Raw genomic sequence first — 19,225 nt, forward strand, 5'->3', positions numbered from 1 at the left:
TAGAAATTTCTATATATAATTAATACAGGGTGTCCCATAATATCTGTTACCATTAGAAATTCATTTAAATTCAATTATGTTCGGGCAAAACTTGTAAAAGCAAAACAGTTTAATTTACAACCCCCCCCCCCCCCCCCCGCGCAAAAATTTTAAAGAGAAAAACATGCCTTTCATGGAATTGGATGTCACAAAATTGCATCATATTTCTTTGGTTTAATTGAATTTTATTTGAGATGAGTCGGGCAGGAGAGCAGACATCTCCCGTTTTAAAACTGTATTTCTAAATAAAGACCCCATATAAAGATGTACGATTTATATAATAAGAATACTCTGGGGAAAAACAACTCAACAAGCAACACATTCTTTAAATAGTGAGAGGATTTGAGAAAATGGTATCTTAAATTTACATCGTAAAGTTACCGAAAATAAGCCTCAGACTCTGTAGTAAACACGATCATCGATCCTCGGACCCCCCATCCCCGTGGAATTATTTGGATCTGTGCATGGAGAGAGACAGACAGACAGACAAAGATAGATAGATGAAGAGACATATCATTTATATTTACAAATTATTTTGTTCGCAATGAAGAACACCGACATAAATAAGAGTTATCGTTCTTTGCAAATTTGAGAAGCGTCTTTAGAAAATGTCGACAAACAAGAAGAGGAAGGTTTCTGGGGAAAAACCGCAACGATTTCCAGGAGAGGTCGACGATGTTCACCCACTGTCATTTATAACGATGCCCCCGCAACCCAAGGAGAAAAAGCCTGGTCAACTCTCCGAAAAACAACTGAAGCAATATTTCGACGAAGTAAGTACACCGAGTTCCAATTTCACATTTATCTACAAGTATATGTACAGTAATCTGTACTTTTCATTTCTAATTTTGATACTTTAAATTGCATAAACAGTTTTTACATTGTATACCTGTTAAGATGTTATACCCTTTTTAACATTTTGTCAAAATCTTTTTATATATATGAAAATAAAATAAAATTTAAAATCAATCATTTTACCTAATAAGTAGTGTAGAAGTTAGGGGTCAATGCAAAAGTGGTATAATGCAATGAAAATTGATATCAAATTACAAATTGTTACTCAACTTTCAAGTTTACAATATATTTTTTATCACTGGCACCGGCGGCCAACGAAACGTGCGTGGGTTTACATGAATTAACTTTTTATCGCCTGCATTCTGTAGGGGTACACGGTAGTGGAGGACTTCTTTACACCAGAAGAGCTTCAGCCCTGCCGGGACTCTATCTCTCAAATGGTCGATAATCTGGCAGATAAACTCCACCAGGCCGGGAAGATAACAGGTGACAACAGCCCCCGCCATAAAACCTCGACTCCCTCTAATCTGTCCCACGTCCTTGGACAGAAGTGGGACATAGTGTACCCCGCCAAAAAGTCGTTGATTTTTCATATTGCTCGCCATATGCAGTACTAGTTATCTGTTTCAAAGTATTGATTGCAAGACATGCACAAAATGTAATTTTCGACAAAATATGCAGTTTATGTTTTTGGACTACACATTTATATAGCAATTAATGAAAGTAGTGTTGATATCATTTCTTTCTTGTATATCTGTTCTTTAATATGCTAGTTTGCATTATATCAACCCTTTTTTAGCTGATTAAACTTAACCTTCCCCTCCTTAATAGTGGAAAACAAAGCTACAAAAGATGGCAAAAACATAACCTGTCTATAATCTTTATCCTCTCAGTGTCCTTCATCTTACTTATTGTTTCAGTATTATCATCAATTTAAATTTTCATTGCAGAAAAATTTGAAGAATATGGGTTGTTCCAAAGACTTACCAAACTGGAAGAAGCATACCCTGGATCAAATATACTTCTGTTTAAATCACAAAAAATGCCAAAAGTATAAAGCTCTCATGCAACATCTTAGATAAGGTAAAACTTTAATTGTATTTAGGGTGATAATTTTGACGATTAATATAATATATCTTCATTTCAGTCGTTCCAAAACTTATGGTGCAATGAAAGATTGCTCAACATCATGGAGCAGATTCTTGGACCGGAAGTGGCGGGGCATCCTGTGTGGAACTTGCGCACCAAAACTCCAAACAGTCGAGCGGTGGACATCCCTTGGCATCAAGGTAAAAAATCAATAAGAATCAAAGCAACCATGTGGTACGTTAATATCATTCTTAAATGAAAATTAAAGTAAATCTTTCATGTTTTAAACCAAATATATTTAAAACATTAACTTGTTTCAGATAGTGCGTATTTCAGCAATGAATCTTACGACCATATGATAGCGACAGCTTGGATACCATTTCTAGACGCCACGGAGGAAAACGGCTGTATGCAGGTACATGTACTATACTTATACAAGCGTTCAGAAGTTTCAAAACAATGTAATTTGTAAAAACAAAGAACAAGTTTCTGTCCATTATTGACGCACGAGTAGATATTCATTTACAATAAGCTGAATGAAAACGGGGAGAAAAGCCAAGGCACGCAATGGTGATCTTTCAAATTGTTACTCAGAAATTCATTCTCCTTTTATCTAGTTCATGTAATTGAAATAACAAAATTGCATGTAGGTTGCGAGAAATGGACATCGGAAGGGTAAGGTTGCTACCCACCAATGCTGCGCTGGTCCTACTTGGTATGTTATGCTGGAGGAAGAGGAAATGAAGAAAACATTGGGTATGAAAAAAACCAGCAAGATAGTAAAACATGTAAATTGAATGTATAAGACACGCTGAAGAGGCATCTTCTTTGGTTACTTTCTATAGATGTTGACATTGAAAAGGATATCCTGACACTGCCCATTAAATATGGCGGGTTTCTGCTCTTCAACAATATTACACCTCATAGAAGGTAAACAGTTGAGTTTGTTTTTTAATCATGTTTACGAGAAAGTGTGTTTTCATGAAAAAAAATATACTCCGTGGAATTTAATCTTCAACATATTTGCTGCAGCTTAATGAATTACTCCAATGAAATTCGATGGAGTGTAGACTTACGCTGGCAATCTCCCAAGCATCACTGGGGATTTTACGACATCGGAGAAGGAGTCCTCTTCCGGTCTGCCGAAAAGGAAATTAAGGAACCCGACTGGGAGAAGTTCTTTTCAGTTGACAGGAAAGAAATATGGCAGAAAAAATATTTTGCACAGGTAATGGAATTGTTCGGCCATGATGTGTGTTTGTCCTTGGTACGTTATAATTAATATCAACGTGCATTTTTTGCTCCAAGTCAACGTCGTTTACAAAAAAAAAGGAGAAGCTATTGTAATTATACTCTGTCCCGAGTTTTTGCTTCCACCAATTTTTGCTTGATATTTTAATAATAGTAAGTACCTTTGTGCTCAAACTATGTTCATCCACTAATATAAAAAATGTCCAGATTATCTGTTTTGAAACGCCCCCTCTACCGCTTAGGTTTCAATACACATCCCGAAATTGAAAGTCTACGGAGATTTTGCATTTCAACAGCCATTAATAAGCATGGATGATAACGTTAAAAAATTGTGCGATGTATTCCGAGTGTATTCCGAATGAAGAAAAGATGTAAGCATTCCCCATTATAAATCTCCGTAAGGAATCTGTTTTCTTTCCTGTGAATTTTTCTGAGTGAAAAGGGATAATTGTTCAATGAAGATTTCTTGGATATATTCCCTTTTAACGATTTAAACTATATTTCTTTCACAGGTATGTGTAATTTTATTAAAAATCATCAAAAGCACATATTTGCTATTTTAATTCAACCTATAAAATCTGCTATAAAATCTCTAGGACCCGTTTAGGGGTTGGGGTTATGATTTTATCCGTGTATTTTGTTTTCATTTTGCAAAAAATGACATTATTAATGAATACAAATATGCTTTTAGCTTATTTGATATAAACAAAGATGCTCATTGGTATTGTATCTCGACTATGATACTCTGCTATATCTACAACAAAGCTTATCCCTTTTCAGCTCTTTTACATGAACCTTTATTGAAAGAATGCATATCGACGTCAGTCGAGTTATGTTAATGCTTTTGATATTTTTGGGAAGGGTATACAGCTGTATGAGGGATTGGAGTAACTATACATTCGACAATTACATGTTCAGTTTGAAATATGTTATGAAAATTGATTGTATCTTTGGTTTCACTTGTTCATGATACCGGTAAATAAATTTTTTTCTGATTTAAAAAAATAAATATAACACTTAATTACACTGTCTGCAAACCTTAAAATTGTCCAGAATTTTTTTAAAATCTATACCATTTTGAACTGAATTCCCGACCTTGACTATAACTTGCTATAATATAATTGTAATCAAACATGTAGAAATTTGACACTTGTATAAGTGTTCTGATTTATAAACGATATATATCTTGGTACCAATTTAATTTTTTTCTATATTGGCTATGATATTCTTAAACACGGAACTTTTAAAGTAGGGAAATGTATTTATATGTAAATGAACTGGTGATCATTTCATCCTTAGAAAAACTTACTTTAAAACGTACACAATTAAAGAATGTTTTTTTTTTTGTTTTTTTTTTTTTTGTTTTTTTACAAAAGTATCTATTTTAATTATTGTACAGAAGGACGAGATGGATCCGTTTGACACTACAATCACGGGGCCGTGGATTGGTCGATGGGAAGTCGTCAACCACAACAAACACACAGACGCATTCAAGCCTGGGTAGGCGGCAAGTACAGCCTTCCTGTCGCCAGTCTGCACCGCAGATTATGTGACAATTTACGTGTAACACCATGTACTTTATATTGCATGTAATGTGAAAATATGTCATTAAGAATAAATCTAATCTATGCATGGATGAAATTATAAGGCTTCAATTATACAAGGTCATAAATGAAATGAAAGCTAGAAATTGTGGACTGATATGGAAACAAGATGTATGAAGAACTGAATTTTTTTTATTAATATAATGTTTTTGGCTTATTTAGTAACTATAATATTGACTGACATCTGATGACGCAGTGGTAATCGGGACAGTTAAATATTATACTTCTTGTATATTGTACTCTTTCAATGTATTATGACCAGTAGAAATACACTAGTCGATATATCGAATAACAATTTATTAACGATCCAATCTTGTCGTTTCTTCACGATCTATGCAGCCGGCATGGACAATACGGGCGCCTGTAAAGTGCGAAACGAAATCGAAACGAAACGAAACGAAACGAAATCAAACGAAACGAAACGAAACCAATTGAAACGAAACGAAACCAATCGAAACGAAACGAAATCAATCGAAACGAAACCAAAAATCGAAACGAAACGAAACGGAATTTAAACAAAACTAATATCAAATTTGACTACATAAAAGTGAAAATAAATTCATTGAAATAAATTTTTGAACCATAAAATATAACTACCTGTATGTTTCAGATTACCGCTGTAAATTTTTAAGCCGATTATCCGAAATTTGCAAAAATTATATAATTATGTAAATAAGTGATGTACATTCCTATACCTTTTAATGTTTCTAATTTGTTTCATTTAATGATATTCAGACGTTTAGAGAGAGAGAGAGAGAGAGAGAGAGAGAGAGAGATGCCTTAAAACTTATCAGCAACTTCACATAGCAAAGTATATACGCAAGTTTTGGAAGAGAGAGATAGAAATATGATGATGATACTGAAGGGGACATTCTAACAACAATTTTCTTTCTATTGATTTGAAATATTGTAAAAATGAAACGATCGAATACAATGTGATTTATAGCATACTGGTCGGTTACCAGTTTCTAACACATAATAAGAAAGTATAGCATGAATTTGGACGTCGTAATTTGACCAAATTAAAGTGCAATATAAAGAGGTTTTTTACCTGTTTTTTAAATCAAACATGATCTCCTCTTTCTCTCCCTTTCACACGCACGCACAATGTATTTGAATCATTTTTACAATATTTCATATCGATATTAAAAAAAATCGTGTAGTTGGAATGTCTCCGTAAATACTGTAAACACACTATATTTAGGGTGCACAATATTTGGCGGAATATAATTTTTCAACAAGTTAGCATGGATTTGATTTAGCGCATTTCTGAATTTACCTTTTTATCTACTTATATATTTTACATTTGGCAATGTACTTGATTTTGCGGACGCTGTTTTCCGCCAAAAACGCGAAATAGAATACATAGCCAAAGGGGTAAAGACAGTTTTATAATACGTTTACAGTATAATCATCTTTATATTGCAAGTTAATTTTGTCAAATTACGACGTTCAAATTCATGCTATACATATTACAACAATTCTTATTATATGTTAGAAACTGGTAACCAACCAGTATGCTCTAAATCACATTGTATTCGATCGTTTCGTTTTTACAATATTTCAAATCGACAGAAAGAAAATTGATGTTAGAATGTCCCCCATAGTATCATCCTCATATCTCTATCTCTCTCTTTCTTTCTTTCTCTCTCTCCCAAATTTGCGTATATACTTTGCTATGTGATGTCGCTGATAAGTTTTAATGCATCTCTCTCTCTCTCTCTCTCTCTCTCTCTCTCTCTCTCTCTCTCTCTCTCTCTCTCTCTCTCTCTCTCTCTCTCTAAACGTCTGAATATCATTTTTATCATTTAATGAAACAAATTAGAAACATTAAAAGGTATAGGAATGTACATCGCTTATTTACATAATTATATAATTTTTGCAAATTTCGGATAATCGGCTTAAAAATTTACAACGCCAACCTGAAACATAGAGGTAGTTATATTTTTTGGTTCAAAAATTTATTTCAATGAATTTATTTTCACTTTTATGTAGTCAAAATTGATATTAGTTTTGTTTAAATTCCGTTTCGTTTCGATTTTTGGTTTTGTTTCGTTTCGATTGATTTCGTTTCGTTTCGATTGGTTTCGTTTCGTTTCGTTTGATTTCGTTTCGTTTCGTTTCGTTTCGATTTCGTTTCGCACTTTACAGGCGCCCGGACAATACAAGGTCCAGTATCCAACTGATGATCAATGTGAATAACGACCACTTTATAGGCAAGACATACAAAAGTGAATAAAGAGAGTTACTCTTGACATAATAGATAATTAATTAAAAGGATTACTCAGGATTAAGTATTGTCCGGCGGTCAAGGTCTAATTAGCACCGAATTAAAGAAATAATATGTTTCTCTAAATAACTATTTTTTTACACGGTGACAGTATGCCCCAAAATTGAGAAGAGCAGTGCATTAAATAAAAAGAGAGTTGTTTGAAGCATATTTAACAATATATTGATTACCTTTAAGGTTAGGCCCGTTTTTGATATGCTTATCGTCTTAATAAAAACATATGCTTTATTTATACAGTAGTCATATGCATTGAGCTTGGTGGGTTTTTTTAACTTAAAGAAAATGTTTTCAAGACAAAATCTCTTCTTTCTAAGTTTGGAGAAAATCTTAAATTAAAAATACCTCGGATATATAAAGACGATATGCTTTATGAAATAATTCTAAAGGCAAGCAGAAATGAAGATGGTTTAAAATAATAGCACAGTGGAGGGGGGGGGGGGGGGGCTCGGGATGAGAGGTTATATGTAGCATGGAAATAAATAAGGTAGAAATATATTCATTTAAAAAACAAATCATGAGAATGAAATTTCTATAGAAGCAAGCAAAATCTATTAGCTAAGTTTGTTTCATTATTTTAAAGGCATAGCAACGATTTGAGTGTTTATTTTCCATTTTTGATTATAACAATTGTATTTAGACTTTGAATTTTGCCCAAATTAAATGAAAAAAAAATCTACTCCGACCACGACGAGACTCGAACTCGCAATCTTCCGATTCGAAGTCGGACGCCTTATCCATTAGGCCACGCGGTCTTACAAGTCTTCGTGTGTTATAAGAGATAGATCCATAATTTCACATGACCTAAATAGCGGAGATTTTTGTTATTGTTTGTAAATCTTAGAAGGTGAATGAAAATATAATCACGATATATGATATACACAGCTCAATATATGCTATGCAATTTAACCCGTAAAAAATGGCATTTACCGATTCCAAAGGAAAGACAACTCATCGTTTTTCTTCTTTTATTTGAAATATTTAATCAAAATCCGCGTCTTCCAACTGCTAGTGGGATGGAAGCTGTAAATATTGCAACAAATAAAGTCTTTGAAACCTTGAAAATAAAAACATTTACCTACTTTTTAATTGAAGTATTTTATAATTTGGCAGCGTTTGAATCCAATTGTCTATGATCAGGCAATGTTCTAAGCAGCCACAGGTTCCCGACCTTTTCCAGACAATCGCGCACAATATTCATTACTATAGTATTTCTAATCAGAAAAGTTATAATTATTTTAATAATGTCTATTGGTTTGATAATTATTGAGCTTCAGAAATATAAAAGTAGCAAGTTTACTATGAAATATATAAATTAAAATAAAATGATTCAAATTTAAAGTCTAAAAATTTATGTACATATGTATACATTAAAATAATCACTTTGAAATTCTCTTGTTTTCGAATTACAATTGTTGCATAATTTTAAATTATGATTATTCATTCACAATGATACCTTTCAATATCTCAATAACTGTAATGAGATTAATGCACAAATTTTAATTTTAAAAATGATCTAACGCCAATCAATTATTATCTTTCTTTTGATCTTTATGCTGTAAATCGAATATATGATGTCGCTGTGAATGTAGAATTTTTTTTCAAGATTTAAAATATTACATAGTAGAATATTTAGCGTTATGTTCTAAGTAAGGTAGATCGTAAATTGTACTTAATATGATCTAACTATTACTTGACCCACCCAGAACAGTAACTAAATATAGCGAGATTAAATCTATATTACATCTGATTACATTCAGAATGCCATTAACTCAGTACTTATTTTGTTTATTGCTTGCACAAACGACCTTCAGAGTCGTAAATTATTTCATGGCTCCACTGTATTTAATGACTCAACTGTGACCTACGTAGTACTACTCTCTCTCTCTCTCTCTCTCTCTCTCTCTCTCTCTCTCTCTCTCTCTCTCTCTCTCTCTCTTTCTCTCTCTCTCTCGTGGTTTGTTGAGATATACAAGACTTACTAGGACGGAAGGCGTCACAGTCCTCATCTATACGACCATCGCCATCATTATCTTTTGTATTGATAGAAAAAAGGAGTTTTTATTATTAAAAGACACTTGTAATGAAGCGTGTAAATGAAAATATTCAATGTGTTCATATTGTAATACACAGCACGGTCTAAATTCTGCAGAAAATTATTAAAAGGTGAATTATTGTAAAACCAGAATCTTTTATACCTTTTCCATCGGCCCTCTCTTCGTCGATTTCTCCGTCACAGTCATTATCTATTTCATCGCCGTACTGCATTGGTTTAGCTCTACATCCCTAGTTAAGAAATATATAAAACAAAACAACAATTATGATATCATATAAAATCATGATATAATGTTATAATAATTTTTCTTCCTACCGTGAATTTAGAATATCATGTGCATGGCCAATGATTTTAGTTTCTCACTGTGTTAACTGGAGTCAGTAGCAGACCAATAGGAAAAGCGTAGGATTCAAGGTTTGCTTTTCCAAAGAGAATTCCCCCAATGACAGTGGTGGGGTTTGTGTGGGTCACAGAATGGGTTCCAACGGAGACCTTCAGAAATCCAGCCACTAGATTACTTCCAGGAATCGTCACGTAATGCTGGTTGTGGGGCAGAGGATGGTTGTCCAGTCGTAGACCGTTCTTCTGGGCAGCGTCGACCACGAACATGAAATAGTTGGTGTACTCTCCTTTAGAGTATTCGGGTGTGGTAAATGTGTAGTCTGCAGCATATTGTTCAATGGGTGGGACAATCAACATAGCAGGGTCGGCCAAATCCGTTCCTCCTTTCTGAGTCTTGGAAAATTGAAAGACTGAGATCGGTTTATCGGATGTTATATGGGAATACAAAGCTGAGTCATATTCTTTCTTAGCATACGTTCCAGCTTTTGAAATTGTGAAGTGATCATGAAATGCTTTGCCGTTGATTACACCTGAAACATTGACATGGGTGTTGTCCTCACTAGCAAGGAACTGGAATATGTCACCCACAGCTCTCTCTGGTATTGGTACGGTGGCATAGTTCTTGCCCCAAGAAGACACTGGAAGCAACATCTCGACCAAATGATCACGTGACCCGCCTGTATTTCCGACCACAGCCTTCCTATTTCCACTGAGGACCCCGACGGGTTTATCAGAGACAATGTGCGCACCGCTGAGATCGGGAACAGCATGGAGCTCAAATGTACTGAATCTATCCAACGTCACGTTAATCCATTGGTTTTTAGTGTACATATGACCTTTGTACGTAACATTAACATGAGGAGTATTTGGAAGCTGAATCGCAACATGAGTTTGGTCCTGAACTCCAATAACGGCAAAAACACAATAGTAATAGGAGGGCGAGTATGACATGGTATAATACTCTGTTCCCAAGACGTCCGTTGGCAACGCCAAATAGCCGTCGTCGGAATAAACTTCCCTGTTGACTCCATAGACAACAATTTCGTCATCTGCTTGAATTAGAATACCCTTCTTACTGAATTCAGTTTGGTTTAAACGATAGCTTGTGTCGACAGCAACTCGTTTGACGTGTCCATTTGTAATGGAGAAGCTGTCGTGTAGGTGGGAGTTTTGCACACCTGGAGACGTAACCGTTACGTGAACGAGGTGCGATTTGGCCGTGGTGATAAAAATTTCGGGCTGAATGTCCCTATTCTCTAAAATTTTGTTGTCCATAAACGTAATAATGAACTCAGTTCCTCTGTTATCGAGAGCACCTGAAATACAGAACTTCTCTTCTTTTTATGTTCGATAATTTTGAAATGACCTAAATATTTGTTTGCAAATTGAAAGTGCGTTTTATTATAAGAAAACATTACCTAATGCAACGTGAAAACATAATACCACTAGGTTAAGAATGGTCCAAAACATCTTGAAGGCAGCCAAAATTCGGACTCCAATCAGTAGGCTTATCAGTGACAGGAGTGACCGTTCTAATTTATTAGTAAATATCGGTCATGTAATCTGTGACTTTTCATGTTTAAGGTGGGTCCTTATTCACAACTGTTTTGTTAATGTAACTTTTCTCTTGAAATAATTAGTATAGCTTGTGTGCTTCACACGCCACACTCAGTAATGTCTTAACCAGTCATTTTTCTGACCAGAATCGCCACAATATGTATACTGTACCCCTTTTTTATAACACCATTTCAGCCAAATTCAATTTTTAGCAGTTCAAAATACATTAGTCAAGCAAAACTAATTTTAAATATATATTTTCAAATCAAGTATTATGTGAGAAACACATAACAGTTGTCGTTTTTAATTATCAACTGATATGAAAGATGTACGAAAAGATTGCCAAAGTTTAGAATGAAAATTACAACAAAGTTTGACTTATCTTGAAATGTTGTTATAATTTTATGGTTAACTAGCTTATTTTTTTCTTTTGACTTTTCGATTTATACCTGTTGTAGATGCAGATTTGTAAGTCCTGGTCTTGAACTAAATCGTATGGACGACCTTGGAGCTACAGTTCTGTACGTGTTAAAAGTACTAATTAGAATCACGGCGCCCTAAAATTTACGCTAGTTTTGAACTTTTTTAAATTTAAGAACAAGTTCTGTACAAATATTTTATTTCTAACTATTCTTCGGATATTTTAATAGATATTCTCACTTTACTTGAATCTGAATATGTTTTTAACATCGTCACAGTCCCGTAAAGTGAGGTGGTGTAGTTTGGTTACATGTAAAAAAGGCGATTCTCGATCTCGACGTGATTTTTCTGAAGTCGATTAGATTGTTTAATTAAGGTTCCTCGACACATCAAAAATTTATTTGATGGGTCGATAGAGAATCTTTTTTAATATGATTCCACAAAACAGATACCAATATCGGCTTTCAGTTATTTTATACAATTTTTTTTTATTTTTAGTGAAACGGGAAAAACTGTTCAACATCTACATCGATCCATCAAATAATGGATTACATATACCTTAAGATAAAGCCCAATGCAAGTAAAGTGACGACATCAGTAGAAAAATATCTGGTGAATTTAATGGTACCTATTATTTCTACAGATATTATAAAAATATAGAGGTTAGAATGCTTATTATTATTTTATTTATTTTATCTCTTCAACTTTTAAAACATGTATACTGCTGTTTAACCCAATCTACGTCACAATGGAAAATATGTCACTGATTTATATTTTTTCGGAAATTTTCGTCAATTGGTTTTTGTGTTCTGAAAAAAGTAGAAGTTCATGAGGAGAGAATGTAAATTGTTTAAAAAATTAAAAGAAAAAAATGAGAAACATGAAAGTTTCGAGTTTGACCTTAATTTGTAATTGACAGATCAATGACACCTGACCTTGACTTTTCAATATACACCTTAAGGACGTTGTTTACTCAGGGTTGGAGTTCTCAAATTTGAATTGTTATAAAGTTCAATGCCATGAGTAAAATTTGTTCTAAACACTAAAAACATTTATGAAATGAATAATCATTGACAAACTATTCGATATTTTAACTATATTATGGATCCGGAATTAGGCTCAAACAAAGTTGGGCTTTTAGCAAAACAGACGAAATTCAGACTAAATTTTTCAGATTTTGTTTTTCACTGACATATTTTTAGTAGTACTGTTATATTCAAAATTAAGATTTTATTTGTTAGTCAACAAAGTTTTGCATATTTTCTGTTGGATTTATCTCACTTTTTCGTTAAGATATTCGAATGGCACACACTACAAAAATATCGAAAAATGCTTAAAAACGATAAAAGGCACCATATCTCAAAATTTTAATCATTGACCTCATATAACGTTTATGCCTGCAGAGTGAGGTCAATATACCTAGTTTAATGCTATAAATGTTTTAGTAATATCCAGGCACGTAGCATCGTTTTTGAAAGTGGGGGGGCCAGACTCATCCAAAAAATGTTGACAAGCAAAAAAAATAATTCAAAATCTTCCAAATCCTAATCCGTGGGGGGGGGGGGGGGGGGGGGGGGGGGGTAGTATATAATATAACTTCAATTTCACTCATCATTTCCTTATTTTCATATCATTTTTTTACATACTCCCAAAAAAGTGGGGGGGCCAACTCAATGATAATCCAATTTTTTATATGTAGATTTTAAAAAATTTGTTGCTGCTAGAAAAAGTGGGGGGGCCAGGCCCCCCCTGGCCCCCCCTGATGCTACGTGCCTGATATCATCATTCAGTTTTTTGTAAAACTGAATCAAAAAAGGGTAGGAATTTAAAAACTGATAGAGGAAATTCGGACTGGAATATTTATAAAAATTGTGAATGAAAACTTAATGCTTTGTGTCTGTTTAGTGTCACTGTAATTCAGTAATTGTATTTCATTTTTAAAAGAGTTTAACAATTATTATTATTTTCACAATTAAGAAAATCTCAATCATAGTGTAAAATTTTTAGGGACTTTTCTTAAATTTTCAAAAAATATTCAATGACCATTATCTTAAAAATTAGGTCATTGACCTACTTTTTTGAAATTGAAAAATAGCACTACCATGATAGGTCTTTTACACACAATAGATGGTTTTTCATTATCATCAGTGAATTGTTTTTTCATTCTGAGTAAACGTATACCTTAATACTGTTTCTTCTATAAAACAGGGCTGTTCTAGGCCATATCGAGACATCTTAGCATTTAAATGCAGGTTACACCATGGGGAGAATATTTTGAACTATACTACTAGTATATTAATTTCAAGATTAATCTTACCGGATATTTGATAATTACATGTACTATGACAACGCCACATATCAAACTTCCTGTTGCTGTCATTGACCTTATCCAAGTGGATTTAGATAACCTGTGCCATGCAACGAAGGAAACCAGCTTTCTGAATCAGAACTAGTAATTTCAGTACGAAGTTAAATCGGATAAGAATACGCAAGAACTGTTATTATATTTGTATATGCCTCATTCTTTTGTTTCAATTTAGAAATAAAAAAGCGTATTAATCGACTGAATTAACGAGATAAAATTCTTTACGTATCTCACGTTTGAAGGGGCATGGTAGCGATTTTGGTTGAATTCTAGTTTTTCAGTTTTTATTATTTACAATGCTTTAGGAATGCATTCCTAACGGTCAAATGTGTTACTCGCCTATAACTCAACAAATATTAATGACTCTAAAATTGTTGTTGCCAGTGACAAATGCCTTACTGAAGCATTGGAGACATTAAAATGGAAAAAAAACATTTTTTGACCATGCCCCTTTATTATTTTTTTGACATTGTTTGTACAATGATTGAAACACAATTACCTGCTGTGTCAGTGTAAATGGTATTTAGTATGTGGATTCATTTCTCTTATACATTCAAATCCTTTGAACACCATGTCTAGTTGACAAATGTAAACACTAATTATTTTATTTTCATTTATTCATTTAAGATACAAAAGACACAAAATGAATCTGTAACGACAAAGACACAATTCATTAGGATGAATACATGTACCTTGTCATTATGACACAATGAATACCCGTTAGTATTTTGGATTGTTATACTTTCATGTTAAATACTGAAATCTGATTGGTTAAGACGCAGTTAATAATATTTACTATTACCCTCAGCGTTAGCAACGCACTTGGCAACGGGTAACATTAAAAAATGTTACATGCGCGAAAATTATGCGCGTACGGTTCGCTGTAGAATTCACGTTATTCCTATATAAAAGCAGTAAAATTTTCTTAAAAATTTTAAAAAAGACATTCAGTATAACAAAATAAATAGTGCCTGTTTGGGAGGATAACAGTTGAAATTGACACCCCTCGAAAACCATTGTCAACCTCCGCTTCGCGTCGGTTGACAATGGTTTTCTCGGGGTGTCAATTTCAACTGTTACCCTCCCAAACAGGCACTATTTATATATTATGACTGACAGAATATATAAAATTACAAGCAGTTATACAAAAAAAAAAAAATAAATAAAACAAACAAAACAAACAGAAACATAAAAGAAAAGATTATTTTAACCATTAATACGTTGGCAATAACCGTAAAACACCTCCTTGTTCAGACGACTCTCCTGAATGCAGTCGTAGCCGGTCGGACATTCACAAAGGTTTGTGTTGACGTAGGTCTCAAGCCAAGTCTGAGGGTCTATTACTTTCCGGATTTTCTCACACATACCTCCATCCGAACGATTAATGTTACACCGGGGCTATAGAAATAAACCCAATATACATTTTTACACATGACATATACATTTGACATATGAGTAACTTTTCATTCTTGACCAAATGCCTAAAGTATTATTTATCATTCGTTTCTTTTTAATAATATGCTATTTTATGATATAAAAAAACATCCAAACAATCTGAAAGTTGATTAGAAGAACCGCCTACCATATCGCAAACAAGATCATGATTCCATTTCCACCCGACCATGTAGCTCTTTTTGATTTTCATTGGGTCTTGTCCTTGGCATTTACAGTTCACGGAACGAATTCTTTCCGGAATATTTCCACCCTCCATTACCATAGCTGTCTCTCCGTCTTCGCATGATCGGACTGCCCCTAGCGGGTTACAGTAGTGTAAAGCGATGCCGATCCGCCTTCCTAAAACAGAAAACTACAGTTTTAACACATTTATCCATAACTGACATGACCTGTATAAGAACATTTAGATAACTAGCGTTCGACGCAGACATATATAATTTAACTCCAATTAGGCTTAATTGGATAAATGTTGATTGCAAAGTCTATAACAATAATCTTTGAATTGGAGATATGGATATTTGTCGACACTTTAGTCAACTGCATCTTATGAGCGATTCGTCGATAGTGCAACGTTTTTAAAAAGGGTTTTTTATGTTATAGCTTTATGTTATAGATACAGAAGAGAAAAAGAAAACGAAAAAGAAAAAGGAACGGGTGGGAGAGGTTGGTGCTTTGCGTTCCGCTGTACTGTTTTTACGGTTCTAGCTTGATCGACGACAACTTCCGAGTTGTCGCTAACAGCCTGTCGTACAATGTTACCTCTTGAGAGGATGTCCCTGGTGATGGTTTTGTCGCCTTGAGTAATCCAACCGCTAGGACAAGTGTTTCCATCGGGACAAGTACAGATCTGCCTGTCTGTGTTGTAGATTTCCTGAGAATTGGGAGACGTCGCCGCGTACATTTTTAATGCCATGTCACATGGTACTGGATCGCTGGAGCAAAAAGGAAGGTCCTATAAAAGGAAAAATTGAACATGTAAATACATGTATAACTGTAAATAAACTAAATAAAGATATATATTTATTTAAAATTTATGTCCACGAATCCACATAAATAATGCAAAAGTAGCACCGATTCTACTTGTTTCTGTCAAAGTGATAGACAATATCAATGGTAGTTGGTTTATACAACGACCACCCGACCACCCAACTGTTCTATCTATTCTATCTAGTACTTCTATACCACTTGTAGTGTCCGAATATTGACGGGGCACGGCTCCATTGTCACCACGTAGTTTTTCACTTATCTACTCCCTTGATTAGGCAAGTAGGTTCAAGGTATTCGAGTGACCACATCCGAAAAATTTTGTCGGATTCTCCGGAAAAGTACAAGTTGGAATTTCAATGATCACTTTACTGTGGCTCAAAACCAGGTCAAAGGATTTTATATTCAAAGTTCAGATATTTCCGACTCCCACGCTTGCGACATTTAAGAATTTGAATAGGAAATTTCATGGTAGGAGATATATGAATCTGCGCAAAATCTATGTGTAAAGTTTGTTTTGTTGCATTTCTGTTTTAATTTTTGTTATTTTCTAATAAAGAAATACGTTTAAGGGGATTACTTGCCTAATGTTGGACGGATAAAAATTGAAGATCCAATTCAATAAACAAAACGTTACAGAAAAAATACATGTTAACAAATAGAGATTAATTTGTAAAAATTAGTTAAATGATTTAAATACCCTTAAATGCAAATGTTGTGAGTTCAATGTCTAAGAACCTTGCTTTTTTCTATCAAGGGTTCGATGCGACCAAAACTTTCGGCAATGTCTGTTTTTCTTTTTCTTTTGTTAACATAATTGAAACAACTAAAGCTGAAAATTCCTTTTGCATAGATTCAAGTGAGTTAAAAAATATTCAAAATTTGAAATTTTTAAATTTTATTTTCAAACCAAAAGGCATTTTTGACATTCAAGTAGTTTGGGTTCTGCGACACTTTCATTCTCATCTCCTTTAAACAATTATTTCAATGAACATCATAATACTACAGGAATGCACTCGAAGAAGTATTGATAGCTGTTATATATTGACTGATATAAACACATTTACATGTACAAAAGATTATTTTGATTTCAAAAAAAAAATGCGCAATATATTTATTTTCCAGTTAATGAATAACCACATGGAATTAGTAAGCTTATATCAAGCCACACTAGGAAGTTAAAATACTTTCAACAGTGAATGGTCTGCTTTGTGCTTAATCCTAACAAATGCCCGACTAGGTGTTTGGATTCCAAGCGCGGGGTGCAGTTCGTAAGTACCGGTCCCAATTTCCAAAGACCACATCATTAAACACCGTGGAAGTTAAAAGTCTCTGTCCATTCTATATCGACTATAGTCGATTTACTATCATGACATCGTTTAGCGTAACATAAACGGAAATACTTGCATTGTACGAAGCTACTCGACTGGAAAACTACCAGCTGGAGTTAGGAAAATTCTTGCTATAATCATTATCATAATGGCTTGACAAAACTCTAGCAATTTGACCAGTTGATTAACTTCATAATTTGCTCAAACACTTATTTTGGTATTCGATATTATACGGATAAATGCGCATAGAGGCATCAAAACGACCATCTTGGGCTTCCAATGGTTCACGATCGGCTTGAATAAACTAGACTTGGTCATTAGCCATATTGATTCCTCATCTATGATAGCATCTGCTTCGACAAGAATGATAATACCAATCAAATGCGTATGGAATTAACAGACCCATAATCGGATGACGAGCAAGGAAGGCCAATTTTGGTCACACTTTAGAAACAAATATAGCTGTTTTCACTTAAATGTCAAAAACACAATTCGCCCATTATTTTTTATGGATATAATTTTTATGGAAATAATTATTATTGAAATATGTAGTGTGCTGAAATGTATTTTCGCTTTTCGCACAATTCTTTCTTACAAAACTAGATGATAGATATATATAATTAGCACCAGAATAAAAACAAAACGGTACTAAAAATCCACGTTTATACATGTACCAGAATACTTCATAGTCATACAATGACTCTATAATGTGAAGTAAATAAAGTATGAAATATATATTAGAATAGATAGTGTTGATATTGAAAAATTGAATACATTTTGAAATAAAACCATCCATTCAAATAAACGGGCGAAATATTTTATTAGAATCTCAATAATATATTTTTTTTATTAATTGTTATAAACAAACATTAGAATACCTTTTTATCATATAAAACTTATTTAGCATTGTAAATGCCGCTTTGTACTAACCTGCCATGTGTTTCCCCAACCGTAGGACCAGCTAGGGGCACACTCCATAAGACTGGGGACGAGGAGGAGAAGTGCCCACGACAGCGACATCTTAAAACTCTTAGACATATAAGTAGAAACGACGGTCTTCCTAAAGGCGCCAAAAACTTTCGTTAATTCGGAGCGAAGCTCTCCTAATATATATCCAGTGAGTGGGAGGCCGGTGATGCGTCACGGACCCTTATTCACTCCACGGTCACGTGACTTTCCGTTGGGAGCCCAGATCGTAGTTAGGAAAATAATAAGTTTTAAATGAAAATGTTAATAAGCGCTTACTCTATTTAATGATTGTTTACCTTCTCTGCACCACATAGGTCCTACAGGTGTCAGTTAAAAGATTTATGAACAAGCATGGATTACCATTAAATTGCCAAAAGCGTAGGTTTGCATAACGGTATATTAATCACAATATGATAAACTGTAAAATGGTCATACATCTAGATCTGCTGTTATAGTTTTTATATTACGATTAAACTTTTATTTTAGCACGTGTGTGCGTGTGTGTGTGTGTGTGGGGGGGGGGGGGGTGGCTTGAACGTTTATTTTCCTGTTGATAATTTGTTGGCGTAAAGGTCTCAAACAGATCCGGATGTAATTTCTATGCAAATTAACAATTCATTTCTCCCTTAACACCCAAAGCCGCAAAGGCTAACGAGGGGCAGGGAAACGGGTCGATAACCG

The 19,225-nt window shown here is 34.1% G+C and overlaps 3 protein-coding genes and 1 non-coding gene across 4 annotated transcripts; 1 reads left to right on the forward strand and 3 right to left on the reverse strand.

Annotated features, from left to right (window-relative positions):
• Positions 1–608: 608 nt before the first annotated feature.
• LOC105335573 (hypothetical protein) lies at positions 609–4,815 on the forward strand. The gene is made up of 9 exons (XM_011439522.4): positions 609–812; positions 1,203–1,320; positions 1,785–1,885; positions 1,982–2,123; positions 2,244–2,338; positions 2,574–2,679; positions 2,769–2,853; positions 2,956–3,151; positions 4,574–4,815. Exons 1-9 carry the CDS (start codon positions 648–650, stop codon positions 4,676–4,678), a joined length of 1,113 nt encoding a protein of 370 aa, XP_011437824.3. The 5' UTR covers positions 609–647; the 3' UTR covers positions 4,679–4,815.
• Positions 4,816–7,747: 2,932 nt separating this feature from the next.
• On the reverse strand, positions 7,748–7,820 carry Trnar-ucg (transfer RNA arginine (anticodon UCG)). Its single transcript has one exon. It is a non-coding gene; the product is annotated as a tRNA-Arg (tRNA).
• Positions 7,821–7,994: 174 nt separating this feature from the next.
• Positions 7,995–11,006, reverse strand: LOC105335572 (IgGFc-binding protein). Its single transcript, XM_011439521.4, has 5 exons — positions 10,882–11,006; positions 9,485–10,779; positions 9,264–9,351; positions 9,048–9,098; positions 7,995–8,088 (listed from the first exon to the last, which is right to left on the reverse strand). The coding sequence occupies exons 1-5, from the start codon at positions 10,931–10,933 to the stop codon at positions 8,051–8,053; spliced, it is 1,524 nt and encodes a 507-aa protein (XP_011437823.3). The 5' UTR covers positions 10,934–11,006; the 3' UTR covers positions 7,995–8,050.
• Positions 11,007–14,404: 3,398 nt separating this feature from the next.
• LOC105335571 (uncharacterized) lies at positions 14,405–18,704 on the reverse strand. Its single transcript, XM_011439520.4, has 5 exons — positions 18,506–18,704; positions 16,020–16,212; positions 15,388–15,599; positions 14,911–15,203; positions 14,405–14,537 (listed from the first exon to the last, which is right to left on the reverse strand). The coding sequence occupies exons 1-4, from the start codon at positions 18,611–18,613 to the stop codon at positions 15,012–15,014; spliced, it is 705 nt and encodes a 234-aa protein (XP_011437822.3). The 5' UTR covers positions 18,614–18,704; the 3' UTR covers positions 14,405–14,537; positions 14,911–15,011.
• Between the last annotated feature and the right edge of the window lie 521 nt (positions 18,705–19,225).

The sequence above is a fragment of the Magallana gigas genome, chromosome 2, assembly GCF_963853765.1.
Source record: "Magallana gigas chromosome 2, xbMagGiga1.1, whole genome shotgun sequence".
NCBI classification, from domain to species: Eukaryota; Metazoa; Mollusca; class Bivalvia; order Ostreida; family Ostreidae; genus Magallana; species Magallana gigas.